This window comes from Gopherus flavomarginatus, unplaced genomic scaffold (genome assembly GCF_025201925.1).
Source record: "Gopherus flavomarginatus isolate rGopFla2 unplaced genomic scaffold, rGopFla2.mat.asm mat_scaffold_2369_arrow_ctg1, whole genome shotgun sequence".
Classification (NCBI taxonomy): Eukaryota; Metazoa; Chordata; order Testudines; family Testudinidae; genus Gopherus; species Gopherus flavomarginatus.
The window spans coordinates 1-19,065 of record NW_026114877.1 but is presented as its reverse complement, the minus strand read 5'-3'; the positions used below and the strand labels follow the sequence as shown (position 1 = coordinate 19,065).

General features: G+C 40.0%; 1 protein-coding gene across 6 annotated transcripts in view; it reads left to right on the top strand.

The window, feature by feature from the left end:
- The window catches only part of WDR41 (WD repeat domain 41), a 28,309-nt gene extending 9,481 nt beyond the window's left edge, over positions 1–18,828 (top strand). The window contains exons 1-10 of one of the 6 annotated variants that reach the window (XM_050935745.1): positions 248–296; positions 563–771; positions 2,538–2,669; positions 3,030–3,092; positions 5,078–5,189; positions 8,895–8,957; positions 9,922–10,032; positions 12,161–12,345; positions 17,108–17,229; positions 18,232–18,824. In XM_050935745.1, coding sequence (XP_050791702.1) covers positions 763–771; positions 2,538–2,669; positions 3,030–3,092; positions 5,078–5,189; positions 8,895–8,957; positions 9,922–10,032; positions 12,161–12,345; positions 17,108–17,229; positions 18,232–18,403 — 969 coding nt within the window. In that variant the 5' untranslated portion in view covers positions 248–296; positions 563–762 and the 3' untranslated portion in view covers positions 18,404–18,824. Of the gene's footprint in view, positions 1–247; positions 297–562; positions 772–2,537; positions 2,670–3,029; positions 3,093–5,077; positions 5,190–8,894; positions 8,958–9,921; positions 10,033–12,160; positions 12,346–17,107; positions 17,230–18,231 lie in introns of those variants that run through there. The other 5 variants (XM_050935741.1, XM_050935739.1, XM_050935743.1 and 2 more) reach the window with 5 other exon arrangements.
- The last annotated feature ends 237 nt before the right edge of the window (positions 18,829–19,065 follow it).

Genomic DNA, 19,065 nt, shown 5'->3' with positions numbered 1-19,065 from the left:
ATTAAATATAATGTGAGAGTTTTCACTTGTGTTTATTAATTAAGTCAATGATTTTGTTTTTATACAGTATTTGGGGCTTAAAAGGTACCTTTCTATGCTTCAGATTACTAGTAAAGCCAAAGTGATTTCGCTCCTTATAAATGAAATAATTTGCTCTGTTTAAGTAGTGATTATTGGTGCATAGCATCATACTGGAAATTTATCTATCATTTTCTTTATAGGTTTTGTTTTCTTTGTTCTTTACCAGATTTGCATCTGCAGGAGATGATGGAGTTGTATTTCTGTGGAATGCTCAGGTTAGTTTAGTTTTTGAATAGGTTATATTCTGTAATAAGGATGTGGATGGGAGGGGAAGTGTGGGGAGCTAATTTTGCTCTTGAACTGATCTAAATCAAGCATCAGTCCACTGAAGTTTAGTTGAGCTGTGTCTAGCATAATGTAAAATTGGTGCAAGGGCAGAATCAGTCAAAGAGAGTCTTAGCACAGTAGAAATAAGTTGAATTTTATAGACATGTCTGACTGAAACATCCTTGAATTGGTTTTTATTTTTGTTCTGCTTCAGAAAAGCTGGATGTGAAACTGAGAGTCTGAAAAGAGAAGTAAAAATGTGTATGAAAATATTCAGTGCAAGACGAAGTATTGGAAGCACAAGTGAAAATGTTTTCAGTAGCTGTTAAGATATTGGTTGCTGAACCTCTCAATATCAGACGACATGGTGAGGCCCCAGTCCTGCAAAGACTTATGCACTGTGCTTAATTTGTAATGAAAGAGGTACTGGGACTCGAGCAATGTTTTTTATTTTCATAACTGACACTGCAAGCCCAGAGGTGCCGGGGTATTATGAACTACCAAGCCTAGAGGTGCCATGGTTCAGTCCTGGAAGCCTTGGCACAAGTTAATCACTGCTGATGCATGAGCATAACTTTTTGCAGTCTGCCTACTCCCATTAATTAAAATGGGGCTACTCAGGGTACGTCTGTACTACCTGCCGAATCAGGGGGTAGTGTTCGATGTATCGGGGATCGATTTATTGTGTCTCGTCTGGACGCGATAAATGGATCCGCTAATCGACGCCCGTACTCCACCTTGGCAGGAGGAGTAAGCAGAGTCGACGGGGAAGCCGCAGTAGTCAACTCGCTGCCGTAAGGACAGCCGGGTAAGTTGAACTAAGATAGTTCAACAGTTGCATATCTTAGTTCGAACCCCCCTGCTAGTGTAGCCCAGGCCTCAGAGTGTAAAGTTAAGCACATGTGCAAATCTTTGCAGAATTGGGGCCTAATATAAGAACTGACTTCACTGTCACTCCCATGGAGTTAATGAGAGAAAGAGCTCTTAGTTGCTTGCCGTGGTACAGGTCTCACTCCAGCTTTTAAAAGTATATTGTTGAACAGTAACACTTGTCACAGGAATACTGCATTTTAGAGGTGATACTTCCAATAAAGAATAATAATAAACATGCTGTTTTCTCCCTATACAAGCTCATCAAAAAATGTGAAGGTAAGTATCTTGCAGGTTACCTGTTAGAGGATGCCTGATAAGTAGCTTAGATGTTTAATAGACTGAAAAGCAGATCAGTAAACTGTTTAAAATCTGAGTGTTAAGCTTCAAGTGAGGCAGAGAGAAATCTCAGAGACTAAACTTTTTATGAAGACCTCTTGAAAAAAGTTATACATAACATTTACAACAGTAATTTAAAATCGGAACAGGGGAACTTGTAACTTTCCTTCCTTTTCTGAAAAGTTTCAGTTAAGCATAACATTTCTTACGGAAGACATTTCATAACCCTCTAATATGAAACAAAATGATGTGAGAGAGAATCAATATTCCAGAAACGTATGTGAAAATGCACACAAAGCATTTATGGATGCATTTATGGATGGGTGTCCAACTTTGGAGTTCTGTTTTTCTACTTCTGCATACTTACATGCTTGAAATCACTCTTGTATTTAATAAAAACACAAATATGACATTGTTAATCACAAGTGTGCCATTTCAACTGTCTCTGCATCCCTAACTTTCATGCTGGGTAGTTAAGCTAAAATGGTCTCATGTTATGGGTGTAGACAACAGATACAATACTGAGTTTCATACAATAAATGGCAACAGTCAGATACTCTTGTTAATAAAGATAGTTTCAAGTAGGTCAAATGATTGTTTTAAAAAAAAGCATTCAGATTAGTTTTGCCAGCAAATTAGAAATAGTGATGTCAATAGAGTATAATGAAGTAAATTGGCTAACATTTAAGCTAAAAATGAAACTATTAAAATACATAAGATGAATATTTCAGAATTTAACTTAACAGGTGTTCAAGTGTTTCCAGTTATTAAATGTGTAGGTCTTTCATAGTATTCCCCTACATTCAAAGTAACAGGTTTATTTAGGTATAATACATCTTGGTAACATTTTCAATAGCACCTGAGTGACAGACTCCTAAAGTCCCTATTTTCAGAATTCACTTAGGCACCTAGGTCTCACTAAGATTTAGTCGATTTTGAAAATTTTACCTTTTAATATGCTGTATTTGTTTTTTTTTCAGACTGGAGAAAAGTTATTTGAGCTGCATGGACACACACACAAAATTACAGCCATTGCAGCATTTCCTTCATCTGGTGCTTGTGAAGAAAAAAATCATTTGATCTTAACGGCATCTGCTGATAGGACAGTTATTGTATCCTTAAATCTTCCTAGCATTTAACTGATTTTAAAGGGAACAATAAGCCTGGCAGCAGAGTGGGTGGCAATTGTTTATATTATAGTAGGACCCAAAGGCCCTTGTCAAGACTGGGGCTCTGTTGTGCTAGCCTCTGTTAAAATATAGAAGTAGACATGGTCCCTATCACAAAAATAATGAATATGTAACAAACAAGTGTAAATGTCACTGCAGAGTGTCTAAAGTTTGAAGAGTAGGTTAGTATTTAGAAAACCCCTGTGTCGTTACATTTTTATTTCTCAAACTCTGTCATCCAATTATAAACTAAACAGAGAAACATGTTATGACCTTTTATGTTTCCTTAATAAATGAATTCAGGTTTGGGATTGCAATAGTGGCAGGGAAGTTCAGAAAGTGTCATGCTTCCATTCCACTGTAAAGGTAAAGAAAAGTCCAAGTGTATTTTTAGGCTTGTGTATATAAATACACCCGTAGTGAAAGCTAGTGTGACATATGTGAAGACAGAATATTTTAAAATGAATAATAACCTATTTTAGTTTGCTCAGACCATTTACTTCAAAGGTAGTAGAATGACTGAGATCTAGCCACTGACAAAAGTTTTATTAAAAGGAAGGAGCTGGGAGCAACCATTTCCATTGTAAAAGATTGTCACTTTGAGTCTTGCAAACAATGATGGTGTTAGAACCAGATCTTTCAAATTGGACAGAGATAAAGCTTTGGGGCTGGAGTAATGCCTTTTGCTTGTCCTTTGAAATTCTGTTCAAATTTGGTTCGATTATAAATGGTTTACAATTGCTATTTCCCTTCTCTAACTTGTGTTCCTCAGGAAAATTTTGTTCATGTTCAGTTGTTTGGCATGGTCATTATGCTAGACACAGCTCAACTAAACTTCAATGGACTGATTCTTGATTTAGATCAGTTCAAGAGCAAAATCAGCTCCCCACATTCCCACTCCCATCCACATCCTTATTACAGAATATACCCCACTCAAAAACTAAACTAACCTGAGCATTCCACAGAAATACAACTCCATCGTCTCCTGCAGATGCAAATCTGGTAAAGAATAAAGAAAACAAAACCTATAAAGAAAACGATAAATAGATTTCCAGTATGATGCTATGCACCAGTAATCACTACTTAAACAGAGCAAATTTCATTTATAAGGAGAGAAATCACTTTGGTTTTACTAGTAATCTGAAGCATAGAAAGATACCTATAAGCCCCAGATACTGTATGGAAACCAAAATCAGTGACTTATTAATAAACAAAAGTGAAAACTTTCTCACATTACATGCTTTAAGAGATTCCTGAGGGTAGAGTGTAAAGATCACTTCGTCCCCAGGAGATCATGCTGCTCCATAGCCACCAGGAGTGGATGTTTCCACTGCTCCATGATAGACTTTGGGATCTAAGTCAGGATCCAAATCGGATGCTTCAGCCAACCATGTGATTATAGATGTATTGCAGTTGGTAGCCGGGGAGAGGCATGGCCAAAAATGACAACCCTAGAAATATCTTCTCAGCCATATGGAGTGGCAAGCTGCATTAATAGTTATAGTTAGGGCCCTACCAAATTCATAGCCATGAAACGTGCCATGGACTGCCAAGTCTGATCTCCCCTGTGAAATATGGCTATTGTAGGGGAGGGGCGGGAGGCTCCTGCTGTGGACTGGGGCTCCAGCTGCTGTGGACACAGCCCAGTATTTCCTCTTCCCCTGCCAGAGCTGGGTCACAGCCACCTTCAAGAACCTCCTACAGCTGCAGGAAGCTCCATGGCTGCTGGCTGGGAGCCCAGCTCTGAAGGCAGTGCAGAAGTAAGGGTGGCTGTCAGTCCCTGACCTGGGTGGAGGCTGCTGAGAAAAAACACATGTACAGCAACACCCCCCACACCCTGAAACCCTCACTCTGTGGTGCTGGCTTTAGAATTTGGTGCCTGGCCAGCAGCTGCTCCTGCTCTCTGGCTGCCCGGCTCTGAAGGCAGCACCCCTGCCAGGAGCAGCACAGAAGTAAGGGTGGCATTCTATGACTCCCCTACAATTGCCTTGTAAATCCCTGCCCCAACAACCCCCTTCTGGGTCAGGAGCCTCAGGGTTACAACCTTGTGAAATTTCGATGTAAACATCTGAAACTGAAATTGGCTTCAGGAGGCCAGGATTTCACCCTTTTGACTGGCTTTCAGCACCTTCAGGGGGACCTTTGGATGATGATCACCTCTGAAATCAGGCCCTACAGTCTGTTAGTAAAAATAGTGATGTTTCACAAGTGATTTCTGTATTCTGCAGGAAAGAGAGTTTAATGTATTTCATAGTACCTGCAGTTTTACCTAACTAAAGCTGATAATCATTTCACTGAAAAATTCCCCAAAGAACTTTTGTAAGGGCCATATATCTGATTTTGTTCTGCAGTGTTTGACAGTTCTTCAAAGACTGGATGTATGGTTATCTGGAGGGAGTGATCTATGTGTTTGGAACAGAAAATTAGATCTCTTGTGTAAGACCAGTCATCTCACTGATGCAGGTAAAAAATGGAAATGGTTCATTATAGCAGATAAAGTGAAAGTAAAATGGATTTGTATAACGATGCAAAATGAAACCTGGCAAATTCTCTTTAATTCTAAAGATAACATTATATATTAAAGCTGCCCTCTGTCTAGTTTTAAAAATGTCAACTTAATCATTTCAGAATTAAGGATACTTATAACCTCCTGTGCTATATGAATTTTAGAATGTCAAGTATCAATAATTGTACATTAACTTTGACTTGCTGGACTAGATCCTCCACTAGTGATTTATACATTTCCCTTGCAGAGGGCCGGATCCACAGACTAGTGATTTATACCTCTGTGAGGGAACTAGACTTTTTGTAAGTATATAGGTTCAAGGGTTTTAATTACAAGATTCAATCCTTTGTATAAACAAAAAGGAAAATTTTTGAATAGGATTATTAAATATAATATAATTAAACTCATACTGCTCTGAACTATTAGTAAATCAATGTAGTGTAAAATCATCATCTAAATATGTTTGTAAAAGCTTAAAATGCAGCAATGTTCCTAAGGCAGCTAGTATACTGGATTTTTTTGGTACATAGCTGGAGCCAAAATAGCCACATATACCTGTCATAAAATAGGAGAACAGAAATGTGTTAGCCCTATATACACAGGAGGATTACACAGATACACAATTTAATCTCCTACCTCAAAGTTTTGAGGCAAGCCTAGTATTACTTCCAGCCCTCACAATCTGCTTGTATTTTACTATTTATTCCTGGAGTGGAGATGCTGGAGAACTTTGGACATGTTAAAGATAACTGTACAGCATTTCAAACAGTTTGCTCTGAACCTCATTTTGTGTCTTTCACTCAGCATAAAGCTAGTTGTTCTTATTTATATTGCACTAGCACCTAAGAGAACTCTCTTCATACAGGGAACTCATTGTCCTAGCTACAGTTCAAGTGGACTGGAAGACATAGAAGCTACCCCGAAAAAGCTTGTGTGAAATCCTGGCCCCATTAAAGTTAGTGATTTCACCCTTACAGTCTTAGAGGACAAGGAGGATATGGCAAAGGGGAAGCAATTAACTCTGCACAATTTTAATGTGTATTACATACATTTCTTATGAAAAAAATAAAGTATATAAAAATGTATGCCTGTACCCAGTTGCCCCTTGACCTCTTTTCTGTAGATGGCACAAAAGTAGTGCTGTTTGTGGAGGGTTTTGAAGGAGGAGGAAGTAGTGGCCTGAGATCAGTTTGGGATGGGCATTTACTCCTAAGTGGCAACATGAAAGAAGATGAGACGCAGTGGGAGATAAGTAAATGGTCAAGGCTGGCATCAGTGGCAGAGGGTAGCAGAGGGTCTGAAAATGAGGGCAAAGATTTTGAACTTGATGTGGTGGGATAGAGGAAGCCAGTGAAGGGATTCAGAGAGGGAGAGCTATAGCCAGGGAGATGATCATAGCAGGTGTGAGGGCACAGGGAAATAGGGAAGCCAGAGAGGAGGCAGTGGTAGTAATTGATAGGAGAGGAGGACTTGCATACGGGTTTTAGATAGAAACAGAATATCTGATTTTAGAAATACTGTGGAGGAAGAAATGCAATATTTGGATACAGCCTTGGCTATGTGAACCAAGGGAAAGTGAGGCTTAGACAGTGACTCCCAGGTTATGGACCTGAGTGGGAGGATGCCGATAGTGTTGATAGAGACAGAAAAAGCAGGGAGTGGGAAGGGTTTGGGAAGAAGGATTGAATGTAATTTTAGCCATGTTAAATTTAAGTTCATAGTAAGATAGCCAGGAGAACATGTCTGAGGGACAGGCTAAGATGTGATGGAGGGGGAGAGAGACAGCTGAGGAGGGAGAAGGCAGATTTGTGAGTCATTATAAAGATGGTAGCTGAAACCATACAAGGTGTGACAACACCCAAGGAGATGGTATAGAGGGAGGAAGAGAAGAAAGGTCACACATTTGGGACCTTGAGAGCTATGGTCTGGCGCAGCAATATCTGTAAATACAGTACAGAACTCATTTCCCCCAATGTATCTATGAAATACATTGCAACTATAACAGTTACATCATTAAACATTACCTCAGTGGCCTGATTACAAAGATAGGCTTAGTTTTCATACGAGAAACATCACCTATCCTAATACTTGAGCTGGTCTGCCTTTGTTTTATCACACAAAATTCAAAAGCCAAGAGTTGGGCATAGTATAGCAGTTAATGCATGGGACTGGAAGTGAGAAACTCTGGACTTCTAGTTCCAGGTCTGACACGGACGCCTTCTGTGGCCTCAGACAAATCTGTTATTCTGTGTCTCAGTTTCCCCATGTGAGAGAGATAAATACTAGTTACTTCATAAGGTTGTTTTGAAGATTAGAGTAGAATCTCACTACTCTCCATTTTATCTGGAGAGAGAGCAGATACGCACGTAAAATGTCCTATATATGTAATCACTGCATTTGTATGAATTTACCTATTCTAACTTAATTGCCATAGGAGTACTATCTATCTATATGTTGCTATTCTACATAAGTGTGTGTAATCCTAGATCTTCAAAATTAGAATAGATAAAACTATACAAATATGCTTTATCTGTCTCTCTCTGTGTATACACACACGCGCGCGCAGTGTGGAATAGAAATTTGGAGTAAAGGGATACAAATCTAACTATATATAGACTTGCATTATTTGTGGACTCAGTACTACCTACAAAAATCAGTTGTGCTATATTTTACATACAGTGCATATAATAACAAAGGGAAATGCTAATTAAAAATGCACCCAAATCACACAATCATATCTGTAGATGAAGTATAGTATAGCGCTACAAACAATGCCAACACTTTGTAATTGGGCTAATAAAAAAAAAACAGTTATAAACCTGTTAAAGTGTATATAGTGTTGTCTGGTGGACATAGTTACAAACCACTGCTGTTCTTAATTTATGGGACAGTTTCCTGAGGAAGGGTTTGATGCTGTGAGGTGCTGAATGCCCTCAACTCCCATGTTCTAAACACTTTCCACAAGACTGCAAGCACTTAGGTCATTTAACAGTTGTAACGGTGACAAAATCCCTCGTTACAAGAGATTTGTCATATTGTCTGATTTTTTTTTCACCCATGAAAACTCATGCTCCAAAACGTCTGTCAGTCTATAAGGTGCCACAGGATTCTTTGCTGCTTTTACAGATCCAGACTAACACGGCTACCCCTCTGATACTTTAATTTCAGTGGGACGCAGCATCTCTGGAGATCAGGCCAACAGTGTTTAAAATAATTTGAATGATGTAGTGTGACAGAATGCTCCTGGTTTTTGTTTCTAACTTTAAAAAAAAAAGTTAAGTAAAACATACTGAGCCAGCCAGCCAGCAGATGTAAATTGGCATAACTCCATCAAAGCCAATGGAGCCTCGCTAATTTACACCAGGTGAGGATCTAGCCCATTATCTTTACTAAAGATGAACGTTGTTTGTAAACAGGTACTGTTAAAGTGTTTTGAAATATATATGAATTGATAAATAAATGTTTTATGATTTAACAGTGTATTTGTGTTGCCAGTACATAAGTGATATCAGTTTCCCTCAGTTGTGTGTTGAGAATGTGGAACGGACCTCTCTTATTAAAATCCATAATTTTTAGAGTTATAAAGAAATAGCCCATATTTAATTGCATTATATTCGTATGGAGAATAACCTTTTTTCCTTTCTTTACGGATGTTTTTAAAGATATCAGTGCTTTGGTTGAATTGCCTAAAAACTGTGTTGCAGCAGCAGTTGGCAAAGAGTTGAGTGAGTATATTACATTTCAACTTAATCTCCATAACCCTCTATATATTCATGAGGTTTGGATTTTTTCTTATATGCAGTAGTTTGCAAAAAAAACACATGGATTGAAGCATTTTATCAAAACCATGTAGGAAAATTGGAGCCAGGTGCCACTCTACCCAGCTGCCTCCTTTCTTGTTTTTTCCAGTATATATTTACCTGCATGTTTCCCGAGTCTGGTCTGCATGCTGACTATGTTTAATTTTTTATTTTTAAACTTCATATTACAACTGATGAAACTGGTGTTCTAAAAATGCTTCTGATTCAACTTTTTGGTAGAGTGTAATGCTCAATGTCTGATCCCCTTGCAAGTGAAGTAGTAAAAATGCAATTGGTGCTGTAGTACTGGACAGCCACTGCACTTTATTAAAAACAAACAAAAAAACCCGAACAACTTCTTTTGCTTGTTTTCTGCAAAGTTATGTCTCAGTCACTCTAAGCAGCACTTCTGTGGTGGGGTGAGATTCTCTGGCTTACTATTTGTTTCAAAATTAGGAATCAGGTGGAATTTTACCATTTCTGATAAAAGTATTTTTATTTGAATTTTATTTTGAGTGTAAGCGGTCAGATCGGGATGGGGGTGGAGTAGGGAGAGGAGAGATTGGGGGAGGAAATGGGGCGGATGTGAATGGACAAAAGAAAAACTGCTGTGTTCACAAAAACAAACTGGAAAATAAATTCAAGGGTGCATATTTTATTTTAAAAAGCCAGAATTTTTCAGATTTTTATTTTTAAAATTTTGTAATAAAGCTGCTTTTGGGTTGGGAAACCCTCACAAAAAAGACTGTCCTAAACTGTATAGTATATACTGCATTGTGTCATCTAAAGTGTACTTAATTCATAGTTGAGTTTCTCATTTAAACAGAGCTGCATTTTACTCTGTACAAATGATAATGCTTGTTTAGAAAATTTGTCCATCTATCTTAAGTAATTTTTAGGTTGGTAGTTTCCACAGAGGGATCTGAAGGTTGGGATGTCCTTGAAGTAAAACGCCTGGCTGACCATCAAGATAATATCCTCTCATTGGTCAGTGTCAATGGTAAGACTGATGCTTTATTAGTTAGTATTTCTAGTTATTAGTGGAATATTTTCAGCTATGAAGTTTAGTTTTGGTTATGGCCAGACACATAACTGGAACAAAGCTTTCTAACCACTAGAGGAACTGTCAAGTGGAGTTGTGAAGATAGTCAAATTTTGAAACGATATGTAGTGATACTTACGAAATCCTTACATCGTCAAAGGACTTCACAAACACTAACTCATCCTCACAACATCCCGGTGAAGTAAGTACCATTATCGCTATTACATGGATGGGGAAGGTAAGCCAGCTAGGTTGTGACTTGAGGAGCCAGTGACAGTAATAGAATTTGGTTTGTATTTTGTTTTTTTGCTATCTTGTTGCTGTATTGGAAGTTTAAAAACACCATTCTGTCATTCCCTTCCACGACCTCCTACAGTTGCTTAACTTAGATGACTATGATAAATTGTTATAATAGACTTTACAAAGTTTGAAAGAAATGTTACGTTGCTTTTTAGAAAAAAAAAGTTTGCAGCACATCATGGACACTCAAATCTTACAAAAAAAATCAAGTTGTGATTTTAGTATTGCTTTAAATTGACTTAATGTTCAATACTATCGCAAACCCATCTGAACAAACAAAAGACTCGGGAGTCTGAGCCAGATTCATCCCTATGCCGGCACAGGAACCAAGCTGAGTTAATGTGCCTTCCCTGTACAGAGGCTGCAGGAGCTGATAGAGCCCCTGCTGACAGATAGGGCAACTATCAGGCCTACCCTATCTTCGCCCCTGCTGTAGTAGCCCCTATGTTGGCCTGGGTACATCCTCTCCTGCTTCTCCCATGCTCCTTTGACCCTTCCCCACAATTCTACCTGTGCCCAGGATTCCTGTGGATGTGGCATAGCGGCTTCTTGCATCGGGATTATAGCGCCAGAGGCCATGGTGCAGTGTTGTGAAAAACTGGGAAAATGAAAACTTAGATTCTAGAACAGCAAGATCTATGGGATTTGTGTTCCCACAGTATTCCATTGGTTCTGATACCAGGAGTTGAACAATGCTGGGTTTTAAAAGGCAACCCACTAAGTACTCCTGCAGGAAGTGTCTACCATTATCATGACATCATACAGATGAGGCAACTCAGCCCCATCCACTAAAACTACAAATGGGGGAAAACCAGCTGCCATGACCCCAACCCCTCCGTGGACACATTGTTCAACACTGATGTGTCTGGGTTGCTAGTGCAGCCTTTTTCCCTCCTGTAATCTCTCTCACTCTGTCAGGACACTTACCTGTAAATATTGGACAATCCTGGCTGCTTTCCCTAACTCTGTTGAGGGCTCTGCAGATCTCTTCAGAATCTACTGACTGACTACACCTCCCATTTCGGGGTTTGAGAAGCCGTTAAGCCCTTTATTCAACCAGATTAAACACAATAGCTTTTGTTAACCTCTCTCTCTTACTCCAGGAGGGAAAGCCTAATCCTTTAAGAACCCAGCAATGCTTCCCTTCCTGATCATAGTCTAGTTCTCTGGCCCTCTCTAGTAAGCAGCCAACCAATGACTCTTCAAACTCAACCTACCCAAAGGTCCAAAATGCTCATCCTAGATTTCTCTGTCCTTAAAATTCACACACTGTTGGGTATGTCTCACAGCATACCCAATTTACAATTGTGCTTAACAATGCCCATCTTACACCACCACCTGTCATACATTCTAGGTTATCATAGTCCCTTCTCCACACCAAGAAATCACTTGTATATTCTGCCTGAGAGAAGAGGATCCAGTGAATCACCAATGAAGTATAAGTGTCTGTTCATGCAGAGTGAAGACAAAAAGCCTTAGTATTTGCACATGCTTCTGCTGGTGGTGCCTCTCTTTGTCATGGTGTACATCACAGAAATTGAAATGCTTTCGTTTCTGATTTGTTTTGCAAAACATGTATTTAAATTTTATATCAATAAAAGGAAATCAGATTACCAACCTCTTTGAAAGGACAGAGAATTTTACTTAACCAAATACATACTACAAATGCCAATCACTACCTTAGAAACAGGTTTTATCTAGCAGCTTTTTAGCTGTTGCTTTTGTAGAGCAGCTTCCTAGTTTGAAATAGATTATTTATAATATGTGGCTTTGTGCTTTTGCCTAGATTTGACTTTTGTGACTGGCTCTCATGTGGGTGAGCTGATAGTCTGGGATGCATTGAATTGGATAAGTCAAGTATGCGACTGCAACACATGGGACCCGTCTTTCCACACAGTCACACAACAAGAAATTAAATTATCACAAAACCAACATGAAGTTTCAATTCAGCATTTAACATCTGATGCGGAGGTAAAAAAATTTAAACAAAGTAAACCAAACAAAAAAAATAAAGTTTACCTTTATAATAGAAAGCAGAGTGTTTTATGTTAATGTTTTCAGTCTACTCTAGCAAGCAATAAGTGATGTTTGTTTAAAGTTTACTCAGCTCTCTTAAGAACTGGGTTTTATTATTTATTAATGCAGTCACTAGTATTAATATTTTGCTCATTAGATTAACAAGGTTACAGCAGTTACCAAATGCTATTTCTAAGTAGTTAAGTACAGAGAGTCAATAGACTCAACCTGAGAACTAGCAGACAGCAACAGTGAACAATTACAATTTAACTTGTTTTCATTTGTCAAAGGCTGATTTAATAAGTGTTTAAAGTTGGTTTTAAAAACCAAACAGGGTAGGTGTCTGTTTCAGTGAAATAAAGTTATTCCAACTGTTTGGAGCAGCAACTCAAAATTTGCCTCTCAGACAGTTCTAGCTGTAGGCACTTTAATAAACTAAATTAAACAAAGGGTATATTTACAGTCTGTTCTTGACTGTGAACATGTCTATAAATGGTAGTAAAAAATGTTCCTGCCTTTGTTCCAAGAGACTTGGCCGATGTAGTTGATTGAAAAGGTCGCAAAGAATTGCAGAGCTTATTATAATGTATCAGTGATAACACAAGGGTGTGCGTTCTTTCCAAGAAACTCAGCTCAGAACATGATTATTACCTTGTATGCAATAAAGCATCCTCAAGTTGTTGTTGTTAAGGCATGTTTAGTTAAATCAAGTTTTCAGTGAAAGGAGAAAATCCCCCACATGGGCTTGCAAACTGCTGAAAGGGAAATTGCTTAACAAAAAAAACAGCAACAAAAATTGTTCCCAGAAAAACCCTGTTGGCTTTTCCCCTTACTCTCTTCATCTCCTCCCCTCCCTACTGGTTGATGAGGCTCATCTCAGAATAATGACAATATAGTTGAATTTCAAAATTAAATTGGGAGGGAGGGGCTGAGATAACCCAGTATAAATTCAAATTTAGCAGAGTTATTGTGGAAATGAGGAGAACCTTGCTGGCCTGTAGACAAGAGGAAATGGATTAGAGGAAGGATCAGAGCTAGTCCTCATTGAAATCAATTGCACAGTTCACATGGACTCCAGAGAGAGTAGGCTTTGGCCTGAAAGAAATAGTCAAAAGGGTTTTTAAATATTTCCCTGCTATGCAGCCTGATGTTTTGTTTTGTTTTTTTTTTTTTAAATATTTCTCTCTGCTTTGTTTGGATTGAGTGAGGAAGCATCTCTATATGGGCAACTGTTTCTGGGTATGGGGCCCAGAGGGATTATAGTAGTTTGTGAGAATGTGCTGTCTTATGAGGTACATGAGTGGGAAAGCTGGAGGGGAAACATCAGAGGATCTCAGTACTCATCAGCTGGAAGAGAGGAAGGTAAAACAGGTACAAAATGGCCACTTTAGGTCTGATTGCTTGGTTCTGCCAAATTTACAAGACCAGTTGGGAATGCTGGGAAAAAGTTCCCAGGCAGATCTGACTATTCACGGTACATTTATTGAGTATAATTGTAAAGTGATTCTGCAGAATACTGCCCTATAGCTAATAATGGCTGCCATCCAAGTGGAATACAGTGATTATGCAAACCAGACATCATTACATAATGAGGGGAACTGTACAGTTTTGTTTTAGTAATTGTACAGCATCCCTACACTCTACTAAGATAATAACAGCTGTAACAGTAGTGCTTCCAGCCTTTGCAATATATGGAAGCTCTGTGGGGCAGGGACTCTCATTTTAGGAGCTCAGCTCTCTGGGGCTCATCTTCCTTAATGAGACTTCTTGATGCTACTGCAACATAAATAAAGAATAATAGTGATAAAAAATGTTGAAATGAACTGGCCCAGACCCCATAGTTCAGGTAAAATGGTATTAAGATACCTCAGAACATACTGTTTTCCTGCACTCATTCCGATGCTTTATTGAGGAAAGAAAAGTTTGCAAATCTTTGTGATAAAGCCAGCAGTGAACTTACATAAATACTCTCTTGTGCATGACAACTCCAGAGCGGTTGCTAGTGTTTGTAGTTTATACAAATTGGTTCTGTGTACAAGTTCTTCTTGCTCTTTGAGATATTAAACTTAGAGTTTTTTCTTTCTACATGTAGTTTTAAACTAGAATTAGCCTAAGCAGGTGTGATGGGTTACTCTATTCACTGCTGGTCAGAGCTGCTCAGAGGTGAAAGTAAGCCAGTACACCCTGGTCCCCTTCATGACTCAGTCCTCCAGCCAGGTCACTATGGTGGTTTCCCCTTCTGCAGGAATGGATCAAAGTTCTTGCTCTCTAGCAGTCTCAGGTAGTCTTCTGCTTTACTGCCTCAGTGCCACTCCCACAGCACCAGGCAGGAGAAGCTAGGAACTACCCTCTACTCCAGGTTCCAGCTCAGGAGTGCACAGTAGCCAAGGTCTGTTCCCTAGACCTTGCTGCCTTTGCCTGAGCCACTTCCATACCTCCTAGTTTTCCCTCCTCCTCTGGGTTGCCAGTCTCTTTACTCCCCCTGCCTAGGGAATAATTCTAGGTAACTCATCTCTGCAGCCCCTCCCTTTCTCCCTGCAACTCCCTCTGCTTCCAATTTCCTGTCTTGGATAAAAGCTCCACCTGTCCCTCACAGCTGAGCTTCTCTGTAAATAGCTGCATCCCACCCATGCAGCCTAATTAGATGATTGGGTCCACCTGGCCCAATTCAGCTTTTGCAAGGCAAGTGTGGGGGAGTGCACCTCATCACACACCCTCTCCCTCAAAGCTGCAACCAGGGGTGGGCAGATATTCTTCTACTCTAAATCACCTACCTGTACCTACTGCAGCTGGGCTCTCAGGTCATCCCTTTCTTGTCTTAGGCTGTAGCTCATGGTCAGAGACCTTCCTCCATAGCATCTCTGAGTTTCTCCTGCTGGAACTGCAGGTCCTGTGCAACCTCCACCCAGGCCTGCTCTGCAGTTAACAGCTTCTCTCTCACCTGGACCCCCTCCCCCCAGAGTCCTCCTTGCTCCCAGGCTCCGAGTTCCCACTGTTTTGGGGTTTGTCTCAGTGTTAGGCCTCCAGGGAGGACAGTAATTAATGCAGAGGCTCTTTCTTCCCTTCACATTTTTTTACCTGCCTCTTGGGCTTCTCCACTATTCTTATGAGCTCCTTACGGGCCTCTGGCTCTTTTTTCTCTTGCCTCAGTCCCTTGCCCTTTTTTGGGCTCTCTTTCCCCTGTGAGGGTCGATGCCTCTTTATGTAGCGCTTTCTCCCACACCAAAAGCAGGTCTTCCTTCAATCCAGACACTTATTGAGTGGTGTTCTCTGGGCCATCACCTTAGTCCTTGTCTCCTGGTAAGGCTCTTTGCTTCCCTCCAATAGGGGCATGCCCTCTTCAGGTGCCCCCTGCTTCCACAGCCATAACGCTTTGGGGTTGGGCCTCTGGACTCCTAGTCCTGGAGCACCTTTCCCATTCGTGGCCCTTAAAACTCCTCCTGCTTTCCTGAAGGATTCTGTACAGCTGCTGCTGCTGTTGACAAGCTACCTGCACCATACAGTCTTGTAAATACACTTGGGTTTCACACAGTCTCTGCTGGTTCTCTAATATCTATCCCCACATAACAGGGACCCATCACTGTTGCTTCTTATCTCCCCACTGTGGAAACAGAAATTCCGGCATGCACCCTAGTAGGGGACATCTTCCCACAGCAAAGAAAGTCTGTACTGTGGGCATTTCAATTTTGTCTTCATTTAGTGGTTCTCTCCCTGTTATGTACCCTTGCTGCAAGGTTCAACCGCATTATAGTGTCTCTCTGCCCCTCACCTGGGGATCTTGTGAGGCACAGTCCATTCCTGATCCCTCTGTCAGAGTTGACCATCCTGCCCACGTTCTCCATCAATTTGTGATGGGTTGCTCTACTCACCGGTGGACTGTGCTGCCTCCTTGTGGTTCTGGGGATTAACTCAGGTAGGTCAATGCTCCTTCCATCCGTTTCTCCTCTACAACCTCTCTCTTGCTCCAGGAACCGCAGCGTCCTCTGCGTGACTGAGCCTTCTGGCCAGGTCATTATTGTAGTTTCCCCTTCCAGGAGGAGTGCATCAAGGTTCCTGCTCTCCAGCAGTCTCAGGCAGTCTTCTTTTTCACTGTCTCACAGTGCCACCGGGCTCAGCCTATACTCCAGGTTCTGGCTCAGGGACTCTCTACACAGCAGCAAAGGTCCATTCCTTGGACTGCTGCCTTTCTCTGAGCCGTTTCCATACATCCTAGCTTTCCCCACTCCTCCAGGTTTGGCAGTCTCATCACTCCCTACTCCCAGGGAGAAACTCATCTGTGCAGCTTTCCCTGCAGGACCCGTGTGGGCAACACACCCTATCACAATAGGTTAACACATTTTTGAATAAAAATATTCCATAAAAGAAACAGTTGCTGCGCTTTGTGAATTTGTTATATCACTGTAGCCAACTTGGAATTCAGCATACAGAGGAATTCCCAATATAATTACAAGTACATTTTTATGCTTTACTAATTTTGTTGCAATGATATGTAAGATCTCCTACCCAATCTTCCTCTCTCATCCAGGAAGGGTCAAAGCTTTTCCAATCGTTTGATATTTTTATTCTTCAGAAGGCAGTGCATTAATGCAGGTTAAAAGGATAGGTTGAGCCCGGTAGCAGTAGCTTTATGATGTCATAGTACCACTGGAAATCTGTTACACAAAATAATAGTTTTATGTCTGTATCTGTGTAATGTTCTATTGAATTTTCTTTCCAGTGTGTGTTTGCTGCTGTTGGGAAGGGCATATATGTTTATAACCTTCAAATGAAGCGTGTGATTGCCTGCCAGAGAACTGCTCATGACTCCATTGTATTGCACATTGCAAGACTTCCAAACAGGTACAAGTCATGGTAAATTTTGTAATGCAGTAAAGAAATGCAAGGCTCAGAAAGCTGGCTAGGGACAACCTGCAAAGCTACATTTAACTTCCCAAGGCAGCATAGGGTACCTGATCTTTGGCTTGATCTGCCATAAGAAATAGCATTGTTTTCCATTTTGAAAATACACCATTATAATTTGATGTGGAATAATAGAATTCAGCAAGCTTAGTACACAGCTTTCAAATTAAATACCTTTTGCTTTTTTAAATTCAAATCTAGCAAAATAATTAGTCTCCATTATGGAAATATCTTTTCACACTTGCATTTAATAAAGCAAAACAAAGCCACATGCCAAACTCATTTAGACATTTCTGTTGCTCAAAAACAGCCTAATTAATTTAATGAACAAATATTGAACAGAAAATAATCACTCCCACTCTTTGTCATTTAGTGCCAAGTGTCTAGCAGGAGCTTAATGTTTACAGATGAATTACAGATCCATCAAAATAGAGCTAAGACAAGACAGTTGGTTGCTGTAGATATCTCTATCTAATAGCTATGTTGCCATTCTCCACTATCGTTTTATGGAGATGTCTATCAGAAGGTAAAATAAGGCCCTGATCCTGCAAACACTTGCACTGTGCTTAACTTTAAGCAGTGAGTAGATTCACTCCATTGGATTACTTGCACGGTTAAGTTGTTAAGACTACACACATGCATTAGTCTTTGCAGATCAAAGCTTGCATTTGTTTTTATAAAGCAGTACGTTTTTAAAAGCATTAGGTGGGATTGCAAATTTGTATAGTTTTATACTAATTTTCCTGAGTTCACTATAATTTGTCCTTTTGCAAAAGATCTCTCAGCATCATGTTAAATAATAACTCTTAAGAGTTACTGGTAATAAAATTGGGTAGACTCTTGGGGGATTTATTGTACCTGCAGTGAAATTTTATGTCGATTTGTGCTAATATGTATCCATGCTGGTTCTGTTTCAATATAATTCCTCATTTGGTTGGACAGGCAGCTGGTATCATGCTCAGAAGATGGCAGTGTTCGCATTTGGGAACTACGTGAAAAGCAGCAGCTTCCAGCTGAGCCTGTTCCAACAGGTTTGTCTATAGCTCCAGAGAGAATTGGTTATATAAAAATGGTGTTCAACAAATACCCACCCACCTATGGACCCCAAAGTTGACCGTACAAAACTAGAAGCTCCAGAGCATAGCATAAAAAAAATGAAACTCTGACATGCTTGCAGTAGGGGCAGCTTTCACGGAAAATGTTGTTTTTCCTTTATTCTCTCTCCCTCGGAATTTATAAGCAAAGATACCAGCTGACTGAAAGTCTTGATATGCATAGCCTCACCTAGAAAGTTCCTGCATTGAGCTCTGGCCAGGTAGCCCCCTGTACACTGAGGAGCCCTGTTGAAGTCACTGGGGTTCCATCTCGTTGCAGAGATCCACCACACAGACTCCCCTTCGAGTTTTTGTGCTTCCTTAGGGTCTTTGCTGAAACTGAGTGAGTATATTTAAGCCCGTTTCTCTGTTCATAGAATATTCACCAGCAGATCACAGCTTCCTCAGAGAGTCATGCTAACTTATTTTTAATTTTTGAAGACTTTTTTTTACTCTCTGTATTGATTAGAAACAGTTCACTATGAATATTCTATACTCAGTATTCAAAATCTGAGCTGTTGCTCAGTTGTGATGCAATACATGATGTATTATATGAGGTAAGAATGTTTATGTTTTCATATAGGAGGTACATAATTTTTATAATCAGGTGAAAATGCTACATGGTAGGGGGATAGATGGAGTTGTTCTGTTCCAGGGATCGGCAACCTTTAGCACGTGGCCT